General features: G+C 40.4%; 1 protein-coding gene and 2 long non-coding RNA genes across 3 annotated transcripts; 2 read left to right on the top strand and 1 right to left on the bottom strand.

The window, feature by feature from the left end:
- Positions 1-16,839: 16,839 nt before the first annotated feature.
- Positions 16,840-17,246, top strand: LOC120575669. The gene is made up of 3 exons (XR_005642038.1): positions 16,840-16,918; positions 17,021-17,092; positions 17,208-17,246. It is a non-coding gene; the product is annotated as an uncharacterized LOC120575669 (long non-coding RNA).
- Positions 17,247-17,844: 598 nt separating this feature from the next.
- Positions 17,845-18,531, top strand: LOC120575662. The gene is made up of 4 exons (XR_005642029.1): positions 17,845-17,943; positions 18,055-18,158; positions 18,245-18,389; positions 18,503-18,531. It is a non-coding gene; the product is annotated as an uncharacterized LOC120575662 (long non-coding RNA).
- A 763-nt stretch (positions 18,532-19,294) lies between these two features.
- LOC120543616 lies at positions 19,295-22,315 on the bottom strand. Its single transcript, XM_039776756.1, has 5 exons — positions 22,233-22,315; positions 22,029-22,074; positions 21,773-21,864; positions 21,005-21,281; positions 19,295-20,267 (listed from the first exon to the last, which is right to left on the bottom strand). Exons 1-5 carry the CDS (start codon positions 22,313-22,315, stop codon positions 20,058-20,060), a joined length of 708 nt encoding a protein of 235 aa, XP_039632690.1. The 3' UTR covers positions 19,295-20,057.
- Between the last annotated feature and the right edge of the window lie 4,549 nt (positions 22,316-26,864).

The following is a 26,864-nucleotide window of genomic DNA, read 5'->3' as shown; positions in this document are numbered from 1 at the left end:
ATGAATGAAGGCAGTTAATATTTTAATTTGTAGGTATTTCTGATATTATTATTATTAGGGGTCCAAGCCCGAGGGGGCATGGGAACCGCGTAATGCAAGGCATCGCGGTTCACAGCTCCAATGGAGCGTGGAACCCTATTGTTTTTCTACTGATTATTAGGGGTCCAAGCCCGAGGGGGCATGGGAACGGCGTAATGCAAGGCATCGCGGTTCACAGCTCCAATGGAGCGTGGAACCCTATTGTTTTTCTACTGATTATTATTATACCGCTTCTTCTTCTTCTTCTTCTCCGCCTAAAACTCTGACTGCAGCCTAAACCGTACATGGTGGGGGGTTGCCATTTTCAGGACTGGTCCAAAACCCCGCAAGGACCTCAGGCGCAAAAATTGACCCATTTCCACCACTAGGTGGCGCTATAGTGGACAAAAACGCGTTTGGCCCTATAACTCCCACACCGTACACCCCACATTCAAAAACCATACATCCCCGCGTTCCCTGGATCCAACTGAATCACGTGATATAGGCCACGCCCATTTCCGCCTAGACTTTTATGCGTGAAAAATCGTGATTTATCAAAAACCTACTTTTTCGAACTCCTCCTAGACTGTGCGACCGATCTGCACGAAACTTGGAAGCTAGCATCCCCAGACTGACCTGACAAAAAGTTATAAAAGGAATTTTTGTACGATCAAAATTGCGCATATAACGCACAAACTAATGTGTAGCTAACTATGAAAACACCAACTTTGCCATATCTCAGCCAAATTAAATGCTATCAACGCCAAACTTTAGATTATTCTTTGCCATGACCCTCTGGAGTTACCCCATGCGTTTTACGAAAATTGGTCACTAGGGGGCTCTACAACTACAAAAAGTTTATATCTCATGAACGGCTCATCCGATTTATACGATATTTGATGCGTACCATCTGGGTGCAATCCTGAGGCCATCCCTAGAATGGAGTACCGAGGGGTCAAAGTGGGCATGGCCTATGGGACCCAATGTGACCCAACTCTAGATTCACCACTTACACTAATGTGAACAACTTTAAATTTACAGGGTAGATGGACAATGGGCCATGGACCACACCTACCAAAAATTACACATGTGGACCACTAGGTGGCGCTGTAATGGTTTTTTGGCTTTAACTCCCACATTACACATCGCACATTAGAAATCTTTACATCCACGTGTTCCGTGAATCAAGCTGAATTACCTGATATAGGCCACGCCCATTTCCGCGCAGATTTTTTTTCACATTGTGCAAAACCAACTTTTTCGAACTCGTCCTAGGCCGTGCGACCGATCTGCACGAAACCTGGTAGGTAGCATCCCCAGATGGACCTGACAAAAAGTTATTGAAGGAATTTTGCTACGTTAAAGTATGCGCATTTGACGACAAAACAAATTGTCCTAGCTAGCTACCACACACATATCATATCATATCTCGGCCAAATTAAATGTTATCAGCAAATAACTTTAGGTCCTTGTTCAACATCTGACGACGATACTCTGTACCAAATATGGCGAAGATCGGCCTTTAGGGGGCGCTATAAGCAACCTTTATTTGTTTCGCCCACTAACTCAATGCATTTCAATGGGAAATTTGCAATTGCAATATCTCTGCCACAGTAAAAGCAATCAACACAAAAAAAAGGCTCGTTCGGCATGCTGCTCTGAGGCTCCGTACCAAATTTGGCGACGATCGGCCATTAGGGGGCGCTATAATCAACATATGTGTTTTGCCCTGTTAATCAATGTTAATGGAATATTTGCAATGGGAATGTATCAAAGACCTTGCAGCTCACACGTCTCAATATTTGCTGATGTTTACCTCCTACCGTTAGCTTTTGGTTTTCGCTTTTGCCTGGTCCCATGGTTTTCTACAATAAAGAAACTTCTTAACCCACCTGACAAAGTTTCTACAATCTTCACAGTGGGCAAAATGTAACTCTTTTTTCCCACTTTTTCAATCCAAAATCAACACCATTCATATACCCTGATACCGTGCAATTAAACATTGCAGTTGGAGCTAAGTGGAGAGTCTGTCATAGTGTGATTGGTTATGTCGGTGGCATTGATTCTTAATTTCCCACAAAGTTGATCGCGGTCACGTGTCAGTTAATCTTCTCATTTCCAATCCTATCTGTTTTTGTGAGAAGTGGTTCTGTCCTGAGTTGAAAGCCTACTTTACGGCATTATTATCGACTTCATAGGCGCGTGTGCTCGTGTCGGCCGCTGTCCATTTCCTAAGGTTCTGAAATGCAAACAACTTTTGACTACTTTGTTTTTTTAAACGTAGTGCGCCTGTGAGCACCCTCGGAGGAAAACATCAATTGGCGCCTATGACACCATTTACAACAACCTGACCACCTCCCCTGCTCTTTCAAACACCACACCTGCCTCCCCCCCCTCCACCATCTCAGTCACTCTCTCATTTCTCTCTGCTGTCCCCTGTGGTCAGGGGGGTTAAGAAGTTTGTTTATGGTAGAGAATTGTTAAAGCTACTCTGTACATGCATGGAGAGGCACTGTTAACCACTACATTTGCAACGGCACAGTACCGCAGACCTTGTGCATCAAACCTCTCGATATTCACCAAGTCCCGCATTGGCGCAGCTTCCCGGGTCATCGGGGGCAACTGGCACGGCTCCCCGGGGCGTCGCGGACGACTGGCATCGGAGGCGAATGGCATCGGAGGCGAATGGCATCGGAGGCGAATGGCATCGGAGGCTTGGGCCCCGTCATAACTGCTTGCAGTTCTAGTTATTATTATTATTATAAATGTGGTAGATAAAGTAAAAGTATAGAAATAAAAGATTAATATGCACAAATATGCACTGAGAATGGTTTTGTTATCTAATTGTAGCACATTGAATTGCAATATAGTTAAAATTCTTAGCCCTATTATTAGTTACGCTAGTATTACTATTTTCTGGAAAACCCTCAGCACCCATCACCACTCATATACAACATCATGAATGACTCTAATGTCCAAGTAACTAACACTGGATCACAAAACCGCAAGGTGAAAGGATCAATTTCATGTCTTCTCTGGAGATGTTCAGATACATTATAGTGGGGATTTGTGAAAATGTCAGCTTTTATGGTAATATTTGAGGGGATATTTTTATGGCACTTATTCGTACAGCCAAATGAATTCAATTATAGAGCAGTTTCACTGTGGTAGATGAATTAATACTAAATAAAAATAGCAGGCTTATATTTTTATGTAGCTTATTTACAGATATGAAAACCCATTGTTTAAGTGTTGATGGTGTTCAGTGAGGTTTGTCTTCTGACTGTGGTTGAAGGAAATTAGTCGCACACTCGTAGCTTATGTTTTGGCATGATATTTTCGTACGTCTTCTGACTGTGACTAGGTCTGAGCTCGTCACCGTCATCGCCGCAAAAAAAACATTTGCCTGCATGTTGTGTCTAATGACATGGCTTCATTGATTCTAATGATATGGATTGTATTGATTGTATCTGATGACATTGTGTCTTACATGGATTCAAGGTTTTCTAAACAAAACTTATCATCAAAATATGGAGCAAATCCGACCTTTCACAAGTTGGGGAGCGCAATGTTCCATACCGTGTATTACGGTACGAAAGGTAAAGACATTTCTCCGTTCTCAGCTGAGGTAGACACATTAACGTTACAGCTGCAGTGTTTACCATTGCACATTAGCCTAGCAGCTAACGGAGTTTCCTTCTGTTAATAACTTTATCCCGATAAAACGGCACGTTGAATTTCAGCCTGCATGCAGATTTCGTAGCCTTAAACAGAGCGGCTTATATTGGTAGAGAGAGCAACAACTTAGCGAACTGCTGAGTGACCGAGTTCCTCTCTCGGCTCTCTGTCTGCTCAGCTGCTAGACAGGCTGCGCTCAGGCTGCAACATGTAAGTTAAAAGCCGATGTTTTTTCGGGGGTAACTCCATTCACTTTACCGGCAGTATTGACAATAGATAAAGCCACCATGTCTTCAGAAGCACTAGCTTGTTGTTTTATTGTTCACTTTTAACTCACTTTACATCATCTTTCCTCTTCTTTTCCTCACAGCGGTACTCTACTCTCCGTTACCGTTCGCTCTCCTTGTGAGACCACACGGGTCACTCACTTAAGGCACCCTGCCATTCTCGCTCTAATTTACGCTACTCTCGTAACGGGGTTGCGGTATGCGGTATACGCTACTGCAGGAATTTCTTGCTTTTCAACCGTGGTAGAAAAAAATACATACCGCCCCAGCCCTAACTGTGACAAGCCTTTTTTTTTTCAACACGAGTGAAAATCCTGATTTTAAAACACACACTTTTAACATTTGACATACTGGACATCCAAAAACAGTATGCTTGCCTTTTCCAAACAAATACTTTTAAAATTTTAAATATGAAACTGATGTCAGTGGTACAGTCCATTTTCAAGATAATGATGGTAGCATGGCTCTGTAAAGTTGGACTTGAAAGTGAATGTGAACTATGCAGCCACACCGGATTGGACCCAGATTACAAGCCACCTCTGAATACATCATCATCCAGTGATGAGAAAGATTTGAAAAGCCCAGACAAAGCTAAGAAATTGTCCAGTAAAGAAGATTTCAAAGGTCCAGACACAAATTCAAGTGAAGACGAAGAACCGCAAGGATGCAAAATAACCATTAGGAAACAAAAGAACACAAAAACATATGCGAAAATACAAAATAAAGAACAAAAGAAGACCAAAAAAGATAAAGTGACTGTAACCGTGACTGTAAAAACTTGTACAAAAAGAGAAGACAACAAACGTGCATGGGACAAAAAGCAATATTGCTTCTACTGTGGCCAATCAAACTCTAAGATGGCAAGGCATTTGCAGAGAAAGCATATGGAGATCAAGGATGTAGCATATGCCTTCAGTTTCCATTTAGGATCGAAAGAAAGAAAGGTTCTTTTGGAACAACTGCGAAATAAAGGTGATTTTAAGCACAATAGCAAAGTCCTGGCAATAGGCACAGGAGAACTAGTGACATGTAAGCAGCCCTCTCATAAAGCTTCTGTTACGGATTATTTCCCTTGCACATTTTGTTTTGGAATGTTTGCAAAAAAGGATTTGTGGAGACATCAGTCATCATGCAACAGCAAAAACTCATGGTGCTAGTAGACGAAAAAAAGACAAGAGGAGCAGTACAAAGTCGTGCTGCACGCCTCCTTCCAATAACTGCTTCTTCCAATGGATGTCAGGGTATCATAAACAACATGAGACAAGATGATGTGTCCTTTCACATCAGAAGTGATTCTTTGATTTGCGAATATGGAGATTCACTCTATGCAAAACACGTCCGTGTGAAGTCCAGGCACCAGTACGTTGCACAAAGGATGAGGGAGCTTGGCCGATTCATGTTGGCTGCTAAAGATATGGACAAAACAGTGAGGAGTCTGGAAGATGTATGTGCCCCATCAAAATTTCAGCTTGTTGTCAGTGCAGTAAAGAGGCTTACCAAGTTTAGCCCAGGCAAAAATGAGTATGGGAAACCTTCAACAGCTGTTAAAATTGGATTCTGTCTTAAAGAAGCTGTAGAGGTACAGATTGGGCAGGCTCTTATGCATGATGATGATCAGGAAGAGAAGTCAAAAAAGTTCTTGGAACTTTTGGAAAGAAACTGGAGAAACAATGTTTCTGTCATTGCTCACCAAACTATCCAAGAAAAGAGATGGAATAAAAAAGAGGACATCCCCCTCACCAAAAATGTGATTGCGCTGAGGGATCATCTCATGATGGTAGAAGACAAAGCAAGAGGGGAATTGAGGCAACAGCTGAGTTTAACAGCATACAAGACACTAAATGAGACCGTACTAGCACAGGTCATCGTCTTCAACAAGCGACGTGAGGGGGAAGCCTCACGCTTGACACTTGAAGCCTACAAGAAAGGAAGCACAAATCCCATAAACGAGGACATTTATGTAACCCTGTCACCACTGGAGAAAGAGCTGAGCAAGCGATTAACTCGCATAGAAGTATGCGGAAAAAGAGAGAGAAAAGTACCTGTTTTCTTGACAGACAAAATGAGGGAGTCCATGTACTTGTTGATTAAAAGGAGAGATGAAGCTGGTGTTCTTGCTGAAAATCCCTATCTCTTTGCAAGACCCGGTGTGATGACGAACATACGAGAGTGTGACTGTCTGCGAAAATATGCAGAGAAAAGCGGAGGAGAAAACCCTGAACTCCTGAGGTCAACTAAACTAAGAAAACAGGTTGCCACACTGCCAACTGCTGGATCTGAGGGAGAACAAGTTGCAAGGTCCATGGGGCATGACATCAGAGTTCACCGTGACCTTTACAGACAGCATTTCAAATTGCCAAGATAAGCAAGCTTCTATTTGCAATGGAACAAGGCGCCTCCACCTTCACGGGAAGGAACCTCGATACAATTGATCTTTCTGTCTGTGGTATGTATGCACATGTTACACATACACATGTTACACATGCACATGTTACAGATCTTGTTTAGTCCTGCTCCGTTTTCTTGTCTTGCATAAAAACATTTTTATACTTCAAATTAGAGATGAGCGAGTACAGCATTATCTGTATCTGTTAACCATATGAATTATCTGTATCTGTACTCGGACTGGGCGGGGCCTAACCCGGAAGTGTGTCAGGTTGCCTTGAAATGGGCGGGGCTTTAACCAGTATTTTATTTTAAGCATGCAATTGATATGGGTTGATCAGAAATTGTTATATTTATTGCTGATTAGAAAACTATTTACATGACAGCATCAGCATTGAGCTTCAGATCAATGGTTTTGATCACGATAACAAATGAACTATTTATACCACAACTACCTTTATTTTTATTTATAAAATACAGCAAGAAAGTGTCAGACACTCAGTGCATGAAGTCAAAAAAACTGGTTAGAGCCAGCTGACGGTTTATAAAAAACAAAACACTTATGACCGGCAGAGAGAGGGAGAGAGAGAGAGAGTGTGTGTGTAGCTAATTAATTTGTAATATAGTTTTATATCACTACTTCTTTTATTTTTTTTATGAAATACAGCAAGACAGTGTCAGACACTCGCGTGAACTGGTTAGAGCCAGCTGACGGTTTAAAAAAAGAAAAAAAATCTCCGACAGGCAGAGACGCAACGCGAGTCACATTCTACCAAGCACCACGTCTGAACAAACCCACGTTAACCAGAACTCTACTGGTTAATAAGGAAGTACTACAAACCAAAGTAAAAAACAAACCTGAAGCTGAAGAAACCCTAAACGTTAACGGAAAAGACCCACGAACCTGAGTGACTGAGGGAGAGACAGAGAGAGAGAGAGTTCTCTTCTCAGTGTTCTGTGTGGGAGTGAGCTGAGCGAGTGTGTAGGGGCGGGGCTCTGTGTGACTAGCCTATCACAGAACGCAGACGCAGTCAGCTACCCAATGAGGATTTTTATTCAATCCGAGCACAGATATTGACTCGTATTACTCGTATGATACTTGTACTCGGCAAAAGTGCTTTATCCGTACCGGATACTCGTTTCAGCCGAGTATCCGGCTCAACTCTACTTCAAATTTCTAGCAGCCAAGTAACTGCAGTCATTTCCAAGGAAAATTGCCCTGGACAATCTGGTCTGTACAATCTACTATAGCAGTGTCATAATTAATAGAAACATTTTCAGGAAAACCACATAGCTATACCTTCTTATGTGCAGGTTACATTCACTGCTACCATTAGTGTCTAACTTTCTGACTAATTGTCCGTTCAAACTAAATTTTTCAGTGGTGATGTTTATATATGCAGTCATTGTTTAGAAAGACCAAACAAAATTAGCAAAGTGTCACTGTGTTATATATTACTAAATGGATTTTTTTTTTTATGTGTGTGAAAATGTTTGGAAAGCTTTGGTTTGTAACTTCTCTGGTTTTGGGATTGCATGGTATAGTGAGAAAAATGGAAGGTTATCAGTTCAGGGACATGAGTAGATCTAAAGTAGTATTTGTACAAACTCTCTTTTAATTAACATAAGTCATTGTACTAGGATTTTTGAATACTGAGCACTAATATCTGACCATGGTTATCATGTGATCAAATTTGGTGAAAATCGGCCGTTAGGGGGCGCTATAATGAACGTAGAGGCCTTTTGGCAAATAAGTCAGTGTATTTAAATGGTAATAATTTGCAATGGAAATATCTCTGCGGCAGTAAATGCTATCATCACAAAACTTGAGATTATTGTTCGACATGCCACTCGGCTCTCCACCAGATTTGGTGATGATCGCCCTTTAGGGGGCGCTATAATTGAGGTAGAAGTGTTTTGGCCTTTTACGCAATGAAGAGGAAATTTGCAATTGCATTTCACTACAGACTTTGGACCTCGCACTTGGTCAAATTTCCTGACTTTTGCCTCGCCGCCATCGTGCTTTGGGTTCTCCTTTCGTGGGCTCCGCTTTCGTGGGCTCTTAGTGTTGTCAGGTGCGACTCGCGCCAGTGGGGACTGGCGTTGGGGAATAGGTATCAGAGCAAAACTTAGTATCATTGTTCAACATCCCACAATGATGCTCTGTACCAAATTTCGTGAGGATCAGCCATTAGGGGGCGCTATGATGAACGTAGACGCGTTTTGCCAATAAGTCTATGTATGTAAATGATAAATTCGCAATTGCAATTTCTCTGCCACCACAAATGCTATCAACATGAAACTTGTGATGATTGTTTGCTATGCTGCTCTGTGACTGTGTACCAAATTTGGTGAAGATGAGCCATTAGGGGGAGTTATAATGAAGTTAGAGGTGTTTTGGCCTATTACTCAATGAATGTAAATGGAAAATTTACAGTTGCAATTTCTCAGCCACAGTTCATGCTATCAACACAAACCTTGAGATTATTGTTTGACATGCCATTCTGAGGCTCTGTACCGAATTTGGTGACATTCTTTATTTATTTTTTTTATACTTAATTTTTTCCAGGTTTTTATACAAAGCACGGGTGGCAGCAAAACAGTAAATGCCAGTAAGTATGGTTACAATATGATGAGATAATATAAATCAAATGCTAGCCACGAAGTGCCTTTACTGAAGTAAAAGAAACAACAAAAAAGGGAAAAACGGGAAACAAAAACAGAAAAACTGAAAAGGCACACACATGCCTGCGCACATTAACACAAGCGAGCACGTGTTCACTTACACCCATATGTCCAAAAAATCAAAACATACTCCTATTTGCACACACACACACTTGCGCACATGTACAAGAACGAAACATGAGAGAACTGTGGGGATGAGAGTAGATCGCCATTGATTACAGCTATATGGTCAGTGTTTTTCTTAGCCAAAAAATACAAGGCATCAAGGCAGGCTATCCCCCCATCTTGTAATATAGGCGTTCCATTTTTCCCAGAGGGCATCACCTTTGTCCCTTTGTAGTCTGAGGCTAAAAGTCAGTAGTTCCATAGTTTGGATATCTTTAATTATGAATCTCCACTGGTTAACCGTGGGAGGTTCTGTGTTGAGCCATTTTCTTGTTATGGCTTTTTTTCTCGCAGCCGTGAAGATTTTTAGGAGGTATCGGTCTTTCTTTGGTAATTTAGTGTCCATGTTACCCAGGTAGAATGATAAGCAAGTCAAGTTAAAATTATACTGAAAGACTTCTCTAATTATGCTTTCCACTCCTCCCCAGAAGGGTTTAAGAATGGGGCAGCCCCAAAATATGTGTGTATGATTCGCCATACCATGTCCACATCCTCTCCAACATGTAGGTAGTAGTCCTGTCTGCCTAGACTTTTGCTTTGGTGTTATAAAGAATCTGATACAATTTTTCCAGGAGAAATCTCTCCACAGTTGTGAGGCCGTAGTGGTGATTTGTGTGTTAATTATATTTGTCCAGTCGTCAGAAGTAATTACAGTTCCCAATTCTTTTTCCCATTTCGCCTTGATATAGTATGTTAAGTGGCCTCTAAATTCATCTATATGTCTGTATAGTTCCCCAATGATCTTTCTGGGCAGTTTTGTATTATAGGCTTTGATGAACATTTTGGTAATGCCTGATGTATTTTCCTGTGTAAGTCCTTTAATGTTCTTATCAAAGTAGTGCCGGAGTTGGAGATACCTATAAAAATCCTGCCGAGCAAGGCCGTATCTGTCTGAGATGGTTTTAAAGTCTAAGAAATTCTGATTGTCGACTAGTAGGCATAGCGAGGAGAGCCCTTTCCTCGCCCATTGAGTGAAGCCTCCATCACTCATACCTGGTTTGAAATCTGAGTTGTGGGTTGGCCACATTAAAACTTGAATTTCTTTCTGAATGTTAAGTTGTTTCACCAGGTCAAACCAGGTTTCTATAGAGAATCGAACCCACTGGCTCGGGATATTATATTGTTTAGCCAACTTTGGGCATCCTAATAACCCCTGTATAGGTCTGTCTGACAGTGATAACTCCATATCCTTCCATTTGCAAAGTAGTCTTTATTGCACCAAAGCAACAGTGGTCTTATTTGTGCCGCTAAATAATAATCTTTGAGTCTTGGTAAGCCCATCCCCCCACTGCACTTTGGCAGTTGTAAAGTCTTATATCTCACCCTGGGGGCTTTGCCATTCCAAATAAAACGGGATATCATCTTATCCCATTCTCTAAACTGACCATCAGGGACACAAATTGGTAGGGACTGAAACAGATAAAGTAATCTGGGAAAGATATTTGTCTTTATTGTCAGGATTCTGTTGCCAAGTTCCAGGGGAAGGGCCTAGGTCTTCCCTTATCCGTGAATTAATACTATTATAATTTTCCAAGAATAACTGTGATATGTCCTTTGTTAAGTTAACGCCCAAGTATTTAATAGAGGTAGAGTCCCAGCTGAACTTGTACTTATCCTTAAGATCTAATGATGGTATAAAATTGAGCATCAAGGCTTACGTTTTATCAACATTAAGGTTGTAGCCTGACAGGGTTCCATACATCCGCAGGAAATCCATTAATCTCGGTATTCCCGACTCTGGATTCTTTAGGCTGACCAAGACGTCGTCCGCATAGAGGCATATTTTGTATTCTCTACCTTTTCTTGTGATGCCCTCCAGTTCGGGGTTCTGCCTTACGGCTTGAGCAAGAGGTTCGATGAAAAGATTAAAAAGCGATGGGCTGGCTGGGCAGCCCTGGCGGCAGCCACGTTGCAGGTGAGTAAATCCTGACAGGCCTCCGTTTACCCTGATTCTGGCTATGGGGGACGTGTACAGTGTTTCGATGCCTTTAATGAATTTATCATGCAAGCCAAATTTTCCCATAACTGTATAAAGAAACTCCCACCCCACCAATCAAATGCCTTTTCCGCATCCATACTAAGTAGGATAGCTCCAATTTTCTCCTTTTTTATATATTCAATAGTGAGGAGTGTCCTCTTTATATTGTCCTGAGTCTGTCTACCTTTAGTAAACCCGGTTTGGTCTTCATCAATTAGAAAAGGCATCACTTCCTCCATTCTTTTAGTTAAAATAGCTGCCTATAATTTGTAATCTTGATTTAAAACACTGATGGGTCTATATGATCCGCATTAATTCAGGTCCTTACTCTCTTTTGGAATCACTGAGATAGTAGCCTCCCTCCAAGATGGGGGGAGGACCCCCTCCCTCAAGGTATAATTGAAGCTTCTATGTAGTATTGGTATCAACTGCTCCCTCAGTGATTTGTACCATTCTCCTGGAAATCCATCTGTCCCTGGAGACTTAGAGGACTTCAGGGAGGAGATTGCCTTATCAATTTCTTCCACTGATATTTCTTTTAAGTTTTCATTTTGCAATTTCCCCAGGGAGGGCAGATCCAATTGGCTCAGGAACTCTTCTACTCTAGCGGGGTCAAATGGTGTGGGTTGGGTATAGAGGGTAAAAAATCTCAAATGCTTTTTGTATACCCTCTAGTCTATGTGTAACTTTTTTAGTGGTAGGATCCCTAATCTTATAGACTGTGCTCTCTGATTGCTGTTTTTGCAGCCTCCAGGCTAGCAGCTTAGATGCTTTGGAGCCCGCCTCTGTTTTGTAAACCTGAGATTTTTCACTACTTCATCACAGTAAATCTTGTCTATTTCTTGTTTGAGTGGTATCATCTTTATTTAGTAATTGTAGGTCTTTGCTCTTACTATGCTGTTGTTCCAATTCTGTTAGCTGTTTCTGCAGGTCTAAGAGTTTCTGAGTTTTCATCTTTTTAATGAATGCAGATTCTGATATGATCTTCCCCCGAAGGACTGCTTTGGCAGAGTCCCACAGCATCACTGGATTCACATTCCCATCATCGTTATAATCCAAGTATGTTTTTAATTCCTTCTTTATTTTCTCTTTAAACTCAGGGCAATTTAGCCTGTTTACATTTAATCTCCACATTGTCAATTTAGGTCTAGTATCTAGATGTAATTTTAAATGGACACTGAAGTGATCTGATATATCTCTATATATATCTCACATTCCTTTAACCTGTGCCTCTCCGAGTTATGTACAAATAGATAGTCAATTGAATATGCATTGTGACAGTTTGAGTAGAAGGCATACTGTCTATCTTGGTGGTAGAAGTCCCTCCAAACATCTATGAGACCTAGGTCTTGAATTCTCCTTCTGATCCACCTTTCAGTGGGGGTGATTTTCCTTTTTTGATTAGTTGTGTCCAATTCCGGGTTCATAATCATGTTGAAATCTCCTGCTCAGATTGAGACTCCAACAGATTGGAATGCTATTAAATCAAATATTATCTTGTAAAATGTTTTGTTGCTACCTGGGGGCGCATACACGTTCAGCAGGGTCACATCCTTATCATCTAATTTGCCCTTTACCATGATAAACCTGCCCTTTGTCTTTAATCTCTGAGTGGAGTTCAAAATGAGCTTGATTTGGCATCAAAATAGCCACGCCCCTCTTGCGTCCTGTTTTAAAGGACAAATAATAAGTATGTCTAAAACCCTTTTTCTTTATCTTTTCGTGTTCCTGATCTGTTAAGTGGGTTTCTTGACAGAATATAATTTGTGCCTTTTCCCTCTTTATTTTTGCTATGACTTTACTTCTCTTGACTGGAGTCGACAAGCCATTGACATTTAGGGTGATAACCTTAAACTCTTTGTTACTCAACTATAGAATGGCATTCTCCTAGATACGCACTCGCATCCCCTATGAACAGCAAAGAAGAACCATGAACAGTAAAAACAGAACAGTCACAGCAATAAAACGTGACAATGAACAGAGAATGGTCTTCCATGGAAGAGGCTATTCTTGGACCTCCTATGTAGGGGGATGCTTCAGCCGCTGAGTTGCGGGGCCCCCTCAAGTCATTTGTGTGGGTGGCTGTCATTCAAACACCACCAACCGACTGCCTTATACCGTTATTAAAAATGAACTAAAAATCTTGGCCTATGAAAAACAACCAGTATGCTGTATTATGATAAAGAGCACTGTGTGTAAAATAAACCTTTAAGGGGTGAAGTAGGTCCAGTCCGATATGATACTGATATCATCAGGGTGATATCCAGTGGGTAACCTACCCTCTTTGAAAAGAAATGTGCTCTATTGTGTACTTAATCTACTTGCAACACTCACATATAGCTTTAAGGTAATACAGAGGCGCATTTCAATATGTATCAGGCACTAAGTTGTAGCGCACCAATCAGAAGAGATAACGGAGTGAAAATTATTCAGATGATCTGAGAGATGTAGCCTACCGTCTCTATCCAGTGTAAAATAATAAAGACGGAAACGTCACGCTGTGCTCAGGAAAACTGGTGTTATGTCGGGGCGGTGTGGATTAACAGTTCTCTGCGTACGTTTCGGTCTCAGGTTGAAATCCGCGGAGCTTTTCTCGGATCCTTTGTTGATATTCCCTGCCGTCCCTACGCCGGGGGTGTTTCACCTGTTCCCAGCTAGAGTGGGGCCGTGCCATCTCCATCGGTCCGCCCTCGGGTCTCGGTGGGATCGGTAACCCCTTTGCTCGCAGATCATCTCCGGCCTGATCCGCGTTATCATATGTAACTGTCCCAGAGTCCAGGAAGACACGCATTTTTGTCATCGGTGTGCGGAACTTGATTCCCTTTTCTGTTAGCACTTTCTTAATCGGGAGGTATTTCCTCCTCTTATCCATGACAGCTGTTGCGTAGTCGTGGTCACCCTATTCCCATCCACTGTGATGGCTGAGTATTTCAGGAATCTAACAATCGTCGATCTCGGGGGACCATTGTCAGCTGATTTGGGCCTGAGAGCTCTCTGTGCCCGTTCAATACCAAGTTCATGTGGACCGGTGCCCTCACCCAGTTTAGCTTGAATAAGGTTCTCCACGAAGCGGATCACGGATGTGCCCTCGGCTCCTTCCTTAATGCCGTAGATCCTTATGTTATTACGGCAGGAATTCCCTTCGAGTTCGGTTAGTTTTGATTTCAGGTGGAGTTGAGTTCTCTGCATCTGGTTTAAGGTTTCATTAATTTCCATACTGAAAGTCTCCACCTCTCCTACCCGTTGCTCAGCTTCCCCCAGTCTCTGCGACACCACCTCAATTTTCTTCACGGTCTCCTCTATGGAGCTAAATCAGGGCCAAATGTTTTGTTAATTTGAAAAAAATATATATATAGTTGAAAAACTAAAGCTTGAAATTGAAAATTTAAGTTTTGGTCAAAACTTGAAAAAAATAAAACCATGTATTCAAACAAAAATTAAGTGTACCAATTTTTCTTTCAGTTTGAAAAAATTTTAGATTAAATTATGTAATTATTTTGAATAAATTATAAATTTTCATTTTTCACTTTTATATTTGTTTTCAGTTCCAAATTTCATGTTTTAGAATCTATTTTTTTCTGATACAAAACTAATCTTTTTTTCAATTTTCAGATCTTTTTTCCTTTCAGATCTTTTTTTTTCGACTTTTTGGCCCCGATTTGGCGTAGGGGGCGTGGCTTAAACTCAGAGGGGCGTGGTATTATGAGTGACAGCTTAACAAAGAAGGCAGAAGTCATGTTGCCTTCAGGAAATGGTGTTATTGCGAGAACTATGACTGAATGCTTTCTATCCACTATATACATGTGATATTTACTAAACAAACTGATGCCAGTGACAAAGTTCCATTTAAAAAACAGTTTTGGACAACACGTGCTACCAGTTACACCATAAGAGCTATAAACTTTGCCAGATTGTGCAGTTCAGCAGGAACGCTGACTTCTCCCACTTTCACGTACGACTTTGAATGTAGCACCACAGTATTCACTCGGCAGTCAGCATGGCGTCCGCTGCGCCAAGGCAACCCGCTGACGCCAGCGCACAGGTAATACATTTGAAATATATTCGCCTTTTTGAATAGATACTTTGGGACATTATACATTTTTTTTGTCATTAACACATAAAGGGAAAATAGGTGGACAGCTGGACAAAGCTGTAAATGATGCATCGCTAGCACTAAAGTTAGCATTAACTTATGTTAGCTTCACACTAGCTGGTGTTTTTACTCCAATTTCAGTGTCCAGCTCAAGTTTTTTGACTTTAACTGTAGTGGTCTTTGTTAACCTCTGTTTGTCAGAATGACCATAACTCGACAGTGGCTGCAGCCGCACAGAGCCTTATAAATGTGCTCACACAGAACCTCTCACAGGGACAGCAAGAGCAAGGAAAAAAGCAGGAACAGGAATTTTCATCTGTAGAACAAGAGATGACCAGGTTTTAGTTTGGATTTTATTGTTCAAGTTCGTTTTAAACTAATTTACCGGGTTAATATTTTGAATTAACATTATTTTAAATGAATTTTTTCAATCGTGCAGATCTTTTCCTGGATTTTTCTCAAGAAAAAGTTACCTTGGAAAGCGAAAGAGACAGAGTCCAAAGACCTGTAGCACACCATATACAAAACCCTGGAAGCCTTTTAGTTTCTATGTGTACCTGTTGAACATTAATTCAAAGACAACCCCAAACTCATCTGAAGAGTCTGAGCTTGCCCAGGCAGGGCTTGGAAAAAGACATCTCACCATGTCCAGGGATATGAGTCACGAGGAGGTATTGCAGACAATTTATTTAAAATTTGCACCTAAATTCTTATATTTAAAACATTCCCTTTCATTGTAGTGTTAGGCTATTCTTCAAGCATCAACACATCACTTAGTTATGTTCTCTTAGTTCTTTAGACTACTTCAAAATGAGTACCCTAAGATGAAGGGAGTGACAGGAGGTTGGCTACTCTACAAGACTACAGGTGGAGAAAAGTAGTAATATATCCATTGTCATACATTGTCATTCAAATAACTAGTCCAAACAAACTCAGTTGAAATAATCCAAACAATGTTGCATTTACAGGTGGTCAGGGTAAAAGGAGACTGGTAATGATTCCTCCTGACTCTGATGGATACACTGGAACCCTACTTCGCAGTGTTACAGGGGCAGGAAAGGGCACCCTGTATATTGTGCCATTGCAACATGAGTTTGACCTAACTCCCCTACCTCCAGATGCCATTGAATTCCAAAGCATGCCAAAAGCACAATGCCAAACATGTAAAGTGATTTTTCCTTTGCACATTTTGGCCCTTCATGTTCAAGAGTGCATGGAGTCTCAGTTAGCAGGAGAGGATATTGAGGTAAATGTAGCTATGAAATAATGTTATGTTGCCTTCTGTAAAATTTTGATTGTTGTTCAGTGAGTTATAACTGAATATTTTTGGGTCATATGTTATATGTTAGGAGTGTCAAAGTGACATCCAGATAGTTTCAGAGACAGCCAAAAGATGTCTCGGTGTCATGGACATGGGTCATGGGTCCATGACACCGAGACATCTTTTGAAGAGGTACAGTGTTTGATGTAATTGTAATGCAATGTGAAATGGCTACATAAACTGTTTTGTATGACACTATTGCTAATATTCAAACTGTTCTGTCTCCATCAGAAAGTTCCATGTCCTATCTGTTTCTTGAACTTTACACCACAGTTTGTAGAGATCCATGCTAGCATGTGTGGAGAAAGGTAATTTGATGTTGGATATTTATGTTAGTTTTAAATGTATATGTAACATGAAGTACTTGTTTTTTCTATTAATACCAATATGTCTCACTTGTGCTTTTGTAGAAGAAAGGACAATCTTAAAATGGCTGAGACAACTGCCGTGAGCCAGGACAATGGAGAGGAGCACATCAAAAGGTACATTTTGTGTTGTCTAAATACATAAATATCTTTATCCGACATGGATCTTAATTTTACAGAGTTTGTTTTCAACATTAGTATTTATTTATTGATAAGGGGTTTTGTTTGGCAGTGTTGATGATGTATTGGATGGAGTTGATGTAGAGAAACAATTCAACATCCAAATCTCAAGAACAAACATTCTGGAGAGAGGCCTACTGCAGTGGCAACGTCAAAAAAAAAATTCACCCACTGCTACTCTGAAAGTGACATTCTTTGGGGAGGCAGGAGTGGACACAGGTGCGCTCCGAAAAGAATTTCTCACAGGTAAAACAAAAACAAACGTTTGAATCCATTGAACAATCTTATATTTTAAACCATGAACAATGCCCTTCATACTAAAAAATAAATAAAATATTGTCTTCTCACTAACCCAAATTTGACAAACCCTACTATTACTTGACATAGGAGACCCTAGACCAACACAGTAAATGCTGTTTGTACCTTTGTCTATAGAACTGATGGCAGGAATTGAGAGACGTTTCTTTGAGGGACCAGAGCACCAGAGGAGCCCACGATACTCTCTGACTGACTTTGACAGTGGCCTGTACAAGTGGGTTTATTTTATGCAAGTTGGGACAAACTGTTTCATTCCATGAAATGTTTTCAAGCACAAGTAATACATTCAAGCTTCATTTGTGTAAATAGGACTGTTTGAGAGATTTTGGCAGTTAGTTTGGCACAAGGTCGGGCCCCCGGCCCTTTTCAGCCCATGGACTTACAGTTACCTCTGTAGTGGGCAAATAAACCCAACTACTCTTAACAGGGATTCAGTTGCTGATGTCCAGTTGCAAGGGTTATTGGACCAGGTAAGACCTCTGTATGATGGAAATGCTGGGTTTATCAAGAATACCTTGTCAAATAATATTTTCATGTATTTACATGGGAAAGAAATTTTCTTCCTGTTTTTTTATTTTCAGGTTGAAATGTCAACTGAACATTCAATTGAAGGCCTATCTGATGAAATCTTAAATTGCGGATATACTGGAGCTATATCCGTGCAAAACAAGGAGTCCATTGTTCGGTACGCTAGGACATATGTCTGTTTGTACAGTAAGATCCATTACAAGTAAGGTTTTGTAGCAACTGCTTTCCTTTCTACTGTTGTAGTGCCATCATACTCCATGCAGTGCTGAGGTTGCAGCCTATGTTGGATCAATTGAGGGAAGGCCTGCAGCTGTATGACCTTCTTCTGCTAATTGGGCAGTACCCAGATATCTGCCAGCCCCTGTTTGTTCCTGGGGAAGATGTAAAAGTAAGCAAAACTATACCATTTATTATTAGCAACAAGAAAGGCCTAACTGCTATGCCATTTCATAATATAAAGGGTCATATAATATACATGTATTGATTTTTATCTCATCATAGGTCAATGCAGAGTTTGTCATGGCATCCATCCTCCTCAACTGAGGTAGAAAGGGACTTCCAGGCATCAGATTGAGCCGGAGATGATCAACTTCATTCAAGACTTCCTTTATGAAGCTGAAGGTATAGTTTTTAATGTCCTGCAAATCAAATATTGAAAAGCTCAGAAAAATGTGAGTGTTTTCATGACAAAATATTCTAGCTTGTGACTGCGGAATCTTTAAATAATCAGGTACCACCTGTAGTCATGCTTGTAGGTATTGAACATGTTTAATTTGTATTCTACCTGAAAAATATTGATAGTAAAAAGTATAATGTGCCAGCATAATGTGTCTTACAGCATATGTCACTTTTTAGTATGCAAGACTGTAAGCATATATACAGAGAACATACATTGAAATTATTGTTTTCCTAAAACCATTGTCCTTAATGAACACATTTACAAATCTTATCACCATTATATGTATTAAGACATTATTGCCAATAATGAATTCATACATAATGGAATTCATAACCATTGTGTTTGGCTAAGTGTCATTTCCAAACCTTGTGAAATCTCACAATTAGATTTTTTTTGACCAGCTGTTCTTTTGTGTACCTCTGTCTAATTCACTTATTTAATTGAAAGAACAATTAGGAAATCAAAATTGCAATTGTCACATGACACTTGTTATAATCTGTTTGCTTCATAGCTGAGGATCAGGGGCGGGGGGACCAAGATGGCCTGCATTCCATCACACCTGCCCGGTTTCTACAGTGGATCACAGGCCAAAGTCACATTCCACTTCTTCCCTCAGAGAAGAAGGATTTTGCTGTAACGATCAAGTTTAACCATGACTGTAGTGCAGACTTTGGCCATCACAATGTATGTTACCCTGTTGTTTCAGCATGTGCCAAGAATATTGTACTACCTGTCAGACATATGAGGCCTTATGACCAGTTCAAAAAGGTTCTAATTGAGGCTTTTCATCTGGGCCAACAGTTTAACATGGTGTAAATATTTAGCACTAGTTGCTACTTTTACTTTTGTTGTGATTAATGAGCATTTCTTAATACAGTGTTTCAGGACTAATCATTCAAGAGTAAACATTACATATTTGTTTAATGACAGTACTGTAGAGCATTTCATACAAATCTTGCAGGTTCTAATTAAGGCTTTTCATCTGGGCCAACAGTTTAACATGGTGTTAATTTTTTATCAACACCATTTTAGCACTAGTTGCTGCTCCTTTTTTACTTTTGTTCTGTGTGTTTTAATACTACTGTGTTTCAGGACTAATTATTCAAGAGTAAACATTACATATTTGTTTGAAGACAGTACTGTAGAGCTTTTCATACAAATACAACTGGAAATCTTGCAACACGATTTCATAAAAGAAATTTCTTTCTAGAGGTCTGGTTAATTGGCATCATGTTGTCTCATAAATAAGTTTCTACCCAGCACTCACAGCAGTTCAATAATGTTTGTACTATGTTTCTTCGTGGTTGTCAGTAACAAAAAACATTAAAAACAAATTAAATGTCCACTGGTGAACTGGTCATGAAATACAAAATGTTTTCATCTACGGTGATTTAGCACGTAGTTCAATACAGCCAAATAAATGTCTCGCCCATAGGAATCTGATGGTCCTGTAACATCAATAGTGGCCCTAAGGCCTGGCATGTCCTGCTCAGAGAGAGGACATTCAATGGGTGGGAGAATCACTCCAGGACTGGTCACGTCTTGCTCACTGGCAGTGTTGAAATGAAGATCTGCATCCTCAATGTCCTACATTTCAAATAAAAAAAATTAAAAATAATCACTTAAATCAGGGAACATGAAGCTATAAAAGCAAGCAGATTTTAAGAAGATTGTGAACAGAAATGATGGCATGCTGATGCCAGTATCAACTCTTATATTTTTATCCAATGTGACCTAAGAAATATGAGCTGTTCAGCTTTTAAACCATTAGTTTAAGCATCACTTTAATAATAGTAACAGGGCTTAAAGTGAAAAAAATTACTTTCAACCCTGTGTTAGAGCTGTGTTCCTCTTGTATGATTGGTAGGTGAAATCAATTGACTCGAAAATATTAAACCGCATGCAAGTTTTTTTTTTCTTTCCTCACGGCCGCACGGCGGAGATCCGGCACAGTGCCGGAATACTTTAAGCCCTGTAGTAAGCAAGTTTTATGCTATTTCAGTTTGGATAGAATTAACTGTTATTTTTCATTAATTTTACACTGGTGATTGGAAACCACATTTCAACATCAGTTTTTTATTAATGATGAAATTAACTTAATCTTCTTCCTCCAATTTTAATCACAAGTGTAATATACAGTGGAAAATAGAATTATACTTCCAAGCTTTTTCATAGAATAAGTTTTCAGGTATTTCTTTACAGTGTTGTAAAGCTGTTTAAACAATGATTGACTAAAACATTTTTAATTAAATGTGAGAATTGATATTCTATGATAAAGGATTAGTGGCCAAAACTATACCAATCAACACAAACAAAATTAGTACCTCTGCCAAGTCTGGAGCATCAACAGGATACCGGAGAAGCCCCATCATCCACAGTTGTTGTGGGGAGAGATTCTGCTCTGTTCTTAGAGGGTGATTATCCCACCCCACCCTGAAGACATCAAGATCCCTCTGCAGACGTGTAAGAAACACATGCTGGGCACAGAAGAGGTGGATGCTATCAGAAGGGTCTAGAACACCTTCATCCTCAAGGCTGTGAAGTATCTCGTAGTACACATTTGAAACAGTCATCCAAACATCTCGCCACAAACGTTCTATTCTGTTAAAAGAAAACATCAAATTACCTTCAAGGTTGTACAGTATATTTGAACTTGCACTTGAACTTGTAACAAAAGATAAGCACACTAGCTCATTTTAGTTGAATGTATTAGATAACCATACAAATACAAAGATGCCATCATTAAATCACCCAAACACTCTGGTCACATACTAGTCACATGATCCAGTGTAAATGCTAAGTGACCAGTGATACTGAGGGAGTGTGCAGAACTTTCTATTGGACCCGCAACTGTCTTGAGGCCTCTTGACGTGTGACCCCTTCACAGTACATAAAGAAAACATACCTTTGGTTGTGTACACTCTTTCCTAATAGGAAACTCCCCCTTCCACAACCCCTAATGGTGAACATGCATCGCGCTATGCCAACGTTTTCCACTCCTTGGTCACCTCTCACCCTAAAAAGAATGTGTCACACATAAAGAAAAGACTAAGGAATGAATACCACAGTGAGCCACACTTTTTTAGTCTTACCTTAATGGGAAGCCATACTTCTGCACTGCCTCCAAGAAGAAATCAAGTGCAGTAGATGCTTTATTATTGGTTGCAGCACCAAGGTACATGATCTAGAGAAGAGAATATCATTTACTGGAAATTAAATTTAAAAAGCATTTTTCAAACCTGTAAAATCCAGAAGTAGAACCATGTCTGTCATTTTGAATTTTCATTATCTCATTTGGTCTTAATTTGGTTTTAAGTAATGATTATAGGTAAAAAAAAAAGAAATTACCTTTCGTGAGAAGCCATCAATCCCTCCAAAAATAACAAGGCCATATCTGTTGGAGAGAAAAAAAACACTAACTATCACTTTGACGTATGTGTCTTCATTTCTTTGCTGATACAAAAACAGTGTTAAAAATGTGACTGAGTTTGTTAAAATATATTATTCATTTTTAATGTATCTTACTGTATTGAAAAAGCATATTTGTCTTACCTGATGAGCTTATGGTTTGTGTCGATATGCACCAAGTGCAGAGGACCCTGGACAGAATATTTCCTTCTTGCAACACACCCCATCCTTGTCATTCTTGAGAGTACACCAACAGAGTCTACACGTTGCATGGAGGAATACACTCTGTTCCACTGGACACGGTGACCCATGGCCTGCAGAGTTCCCTTTCATCATTCTGCATCCTACATGTGGTGTCCTAGCCTTCACCGACCTCAGCAAATTATCTAGTTGTTCATCGGTTAGGTTACTGTAGCACTGCATTATGGAAAGTCCATATTCATGCATGCGCCGTTTCACTGTCCTCACAGATACACCCAGATGTTTCGCAATACATGACACTGGTAGAGACATTTCTACCAGGCTTTGTAGTTGCTGAGGAGACACAACATATTTTGGCCGTCCCATTTCTGCTTGCATCACTGGCACCTGGCACCGGCTCATATTAGAGCTGTCATCTGCATTGACAAGTATGGACAGCTCTGTCAATGCGTTTACAACCTCTTGTGGCATCTCAACCTGGCCTGACAATGCCCTAAAAAGGACCATCTCCTGGTTGACCACAAACTTCAAATAGTCCACATCCAGCGGGAGTCTCTGTGTGGCCTGGGAAATTTTAGTTAGAAGTCTCTGAAGAAGGTCTCTTTTTATTTGCTCCTAGAATAGACAAATATGACTTTACATTAATGCTCTGGTCTGATAAATTATGTTTTACACACATAACGTTACATGTAACAGCATGACAGTTATGCCATACATAATATGCCAAGTGGGCAAACTTTGAAGGCTTCTACCACAGCCTAACTGATGTATCAGAATACACTAACTTGTCTTTTTGTATTTGTATGTCTTACTGTCTGTTTTCTGGACCGTGTGTGTCCGTAATAAAAGCTTTGATTGATTGATTAACAAAGCGGACCAGGACAAGTTATGTTGTTTAAACTAGCTAACCATAAAAAGGCAACACTATTAACTTAGCAATGTTAGTTATCTATAATTTTTACATTTATAAAGATGCAGCCACTGTTGAGTTATGGTCATTCTGACAAACAAAGGTTAACAAAACCACTACAGTCAAAAAACTTGAGCTGGACACTGAAATTAGAGTAAAAACACCAGCTAGTTTGAAGCTAACATAAGTTAATGCTAACTTTAGTGCTGGCGATGCTTCATTTCCAGCTTTGTCCAGCTGTCCACCTATTTTCCCTTTGTGTGTTAATGACAAAAAAATGTATAATATATAATAATGTCCCAAAGTATCTATTCAAAAAGGCGAATATATTTCAAATGTATTACCTGTGTGCTGGCGCCAGCGGGTTGCCTTGGCGGAGCGGATGCCAGACTACGCGAACGAGTGAATATTGTGGTGCTACATTCAAAGTCGTACGTGAAAGTGGGAGAAGTCAGCGTTCCTGCTGAACTGCACAATCGGCAAAGTTTATAGCTCTTATGGTGTAACTGGTAGCACGTGTTGTCCAAAACTGTTTTTTAAATGGAACTTTGTCACTGGCATCAGTTTGTTTAGTAAATATCACATGTATATAGTGGATAGAAAGCATTCAGTCATAGTTCTCGCAATAACACCATTTCCTGAAGGCAACATGACTTCTGCCTTCTTTGTTAAGCTGTCACTCATAATACCACGCCCCTCTGAGTTTAAGCCACGCCCCCTACGCCAAATCGGGGCCAAAAGTCTGAAACCGAAAAAAAAAGATCTGAAAGTGAAAAACAGATCTGAAACCGAAAAAAAAGATTTGAAACCGAAAAAAAAATAAGTTTTGTATCTGAAAACATGAAATTTGGAACTGAAAACAAATATAAAAGTGAAAAATGAAAATTTATAATTTATTCAAAATAATTCCAGAATTTAATCTAAATTTTTTTCAAACTGAAAGAAAAATTGGTACACTTAATTTTAGTTTGAATACATGGTTTTATTTTTTTCAAGTTTTAGATTTTCAACTATATATATTTTTTTCAAATTAACAAAACATTTGGCCCTGATTTAGCTCCATACTCCTCCATCTTCAGATTAATATCCGATCTCATTTCACCAAGTTGTTTTTTAATATCTTCTTGAACGTTGCTCCGGAAATCTGAGAGCTGTTTAAAGATATTATTCTCCAGCTCAGATGTAGCATTAGCCATGGCTTCACTTATGGTGTTACGGATGGAAGCTAACGAGACCGTCTCACCTAGCATAGCCTCGTCGCCACCGCCTGCATTTTCCGTGTCAGATTCCTTCTTTCTGTTCCTCAACGACATACTGGGGCCACGTTTGTCTCCCCCCAACATTAGTATCTACTACTTAACCAGTGTAGGGCAAATATCCTGTATTATATGGGGGCAGTTCAGTCAGGAGCAAAGTTCTCACGCAGCCATCCCCACCCTCGAGCTCACCGGAAGTCCCGAACTTGGTGACATTCTGAGGCTCTGTACCAAATTTGGTGAAGATCGGCACTCGGAGGGCACCATATTCGAGGTAGACACATTGTCGCCTGTAAATCAATCAATGTAAACACACACAAAAATACAAAATATAATGGAATATTATTATATTCAGTAGTCCAGTAAGGGGGTTTTCACATCTGGGACATACGACAACACTTGACCCCAAAGTCCAGTTGTTTAATTAACATGAACAGAGCTTCATGGTAACTTTTTTCCCCCAAGGAGCACGTTTTGCTCCCAAGTTGAAAAATGTAGGATTGACTTACGGAGGCTACTGCTTTTACTGCTAAATTGTACAATAACACAATCATGTTATGGATACAAAACGTTATAAAGTGTAATGTTTTCTACAATCATATTGATCAAAAATTATCAGTGATGTTGCGACTACAGTGTAATGGACCACCACAGTTCATGCATAGCCTACATGTGAACCACATTGCAGAGTTTAACCTTCATAGTGTAAAACGTGACACTACGTGAATGGGGCACAGGAGAAAGACGACGCAGAAAGACGCTGCTTGTTCAGGGTTGTCATGTGTAATCCTATAGGCCTACACTTCGCATCAGGTCTTAAAACCAACTGTACCAAAAACAATAAGTTTTTAACCGGTAATGAAACTGTCAATTGAATACTGATGCCGTCAGACGGCCGCGCGGACAGACAGCAGTTGGAGCTCCGGCGAAGCTCTGCACCCGTCAGCAGTGGCTTCTCGCTGCTGCAGCCGGTCCCCCAGAGCAGCATGATCACCGGGAGAGTCCGGTACAGTCTGAACCCTGCAAACGGAGATCCCGTTTGAATGTGACGTGCTTGATTTTGACTGAATGTCCCAATTTGAGTAACTTCTGATTGGGTCGGTCGGCCAATCTCTGGTAAATGCTTAATATGCGTTATTATTAGGGCCCGAGCGCTGACAGCGGCGAAAGCCCTATTGAAACTGAAGGAATTATTTTTCTTTTTCCCGTCAAATGAATTGGCTTTTTGAGGGGCTTAACATATTCAAAAACCTCAAAATTAGTGCGATTTTGAACTCCTCCTAGAGATTTCATCCGATCAACTTCAAACTCGGTCCGTGCCATCTTAAGATGTTAAAGATGAAAAGTTGTTAAAAGAAAAACTTTTCATCATAGGGCGTGGCCGTGGTTTGGTGGCCATTTTGTGCGTTTCGCCGCTGAAACAGGAAGTGGGTGTAACTCGAGTGTACATTGTCCGATTACCTCGAAACTTTTCAGGATTCATAAGAGTCCAACCCTAAGGGCAAATAAAGGCCGATATTTACTTAAAGTCATAGCGCCCCCTAGTAGCAACAGGAAGTAGGCCTAAAAGTCAAGGTGCTATACTTTAACGAACTCCTCCTAGAGATTTCATCTGATGGACTTGGTCTGTACCATCCCAACACGAAAAACTTTTCGTCAGACAGTGTGGGCGTGGCGTGGCGGCCATTTTGAGTGTTTAGCGATGAACAAAGAAGTTGTTGTAACTTGAGTGTATTTTGTCGTATCTGCCTTGAAATTTCTCACGATTGACTCAGCAGAGACTTCATTTTTAATTGGTGATGGTTTGACCCGCCCCCTAAGCTTTAGCCACGCCCCCTTTTATAACTAATGACCCTTGTGATGTAGACCCTTGTGTGAGGTATCATTGAACTCAGCAGAGACTTCCTTCTTAATTGGTGATGGTTTGACCCGCCCCCTATGGATTAGCCACCCCCCTTTTCACAGCTAATCCCGCCCCCTATGGATTAGCCACCCCCCTTTTCACAGCTAATGAACCGTATGATGTAGAGTCTTGTGTGAGGTATCGTTGAACTTGGCGGGGAGTTCCCTTTTCATTGTTGACGATTTGCGGTGTCTGAGTGCCGCGCAAATGCACGGTCGCAAGGAGCGGCGTCCGCCGGAAACCCCGACGCGCACAGAGGTGCGTGGGCCCATCCATCGCTGCTCGCAGCTTTATTTATTATTATTATTATTATTATAACCATAATGAAATCGTGCAAGCAATAAAACCCCATCCTATGCGCTGTCGGCCTGTAAAGACAATTTATTTGTATAATAAAAAAAAAATCTGACCTGCCCACATTAAAAAAATGGTCCGGCCCCTATGGCATTTGCCAGAATTGCCAGGTGGCCAATCCGCCCCTGTCTGTGTCTCAACAAGTACTTGTA

This window comes from Perca fluviatilis, chromosome 16 (genome assembly GCF_010015445.1).
Source record: "Perca fluviatilis chromosome 16, GENO_Pfluv_1.0, whole genome shotgun sequence".
Taxonomy (NCBI): Eukaryota; Metazoa; Chordata; class Actinopteri; order Perciformes; family Percidae; genus Perca; species Perca fluviatilis.
This window is presented reverse-complemented; position numbering and strand designations above follow the sequence as displayed.

Bases quoted from the DNA above. Each gene is read 5' to 3' on its own strand.
- LOC120543616 (XM_039776756.1), bottom strand. From the start codon at position 22,315: ATGGGGTGTGTTGCAAGAAGGAAATATTCTGTCCAGGGTCCTCTGCAC. The intron at 22,075-22,232 runs GTAAGACAAATA...TCTCTCCAACAG, and splicing joins ACAAACCATAAGCTCATCAG to ATATGGCCTTGTTATTTTTG. The intron at 21,865-22,028 runs GTAATTTCTTTT...TCTCTTCTCTAG, and splicing joins TTGATGGCTTCTCACGAAAG to ATCATGTACCTTGGTGCTGC.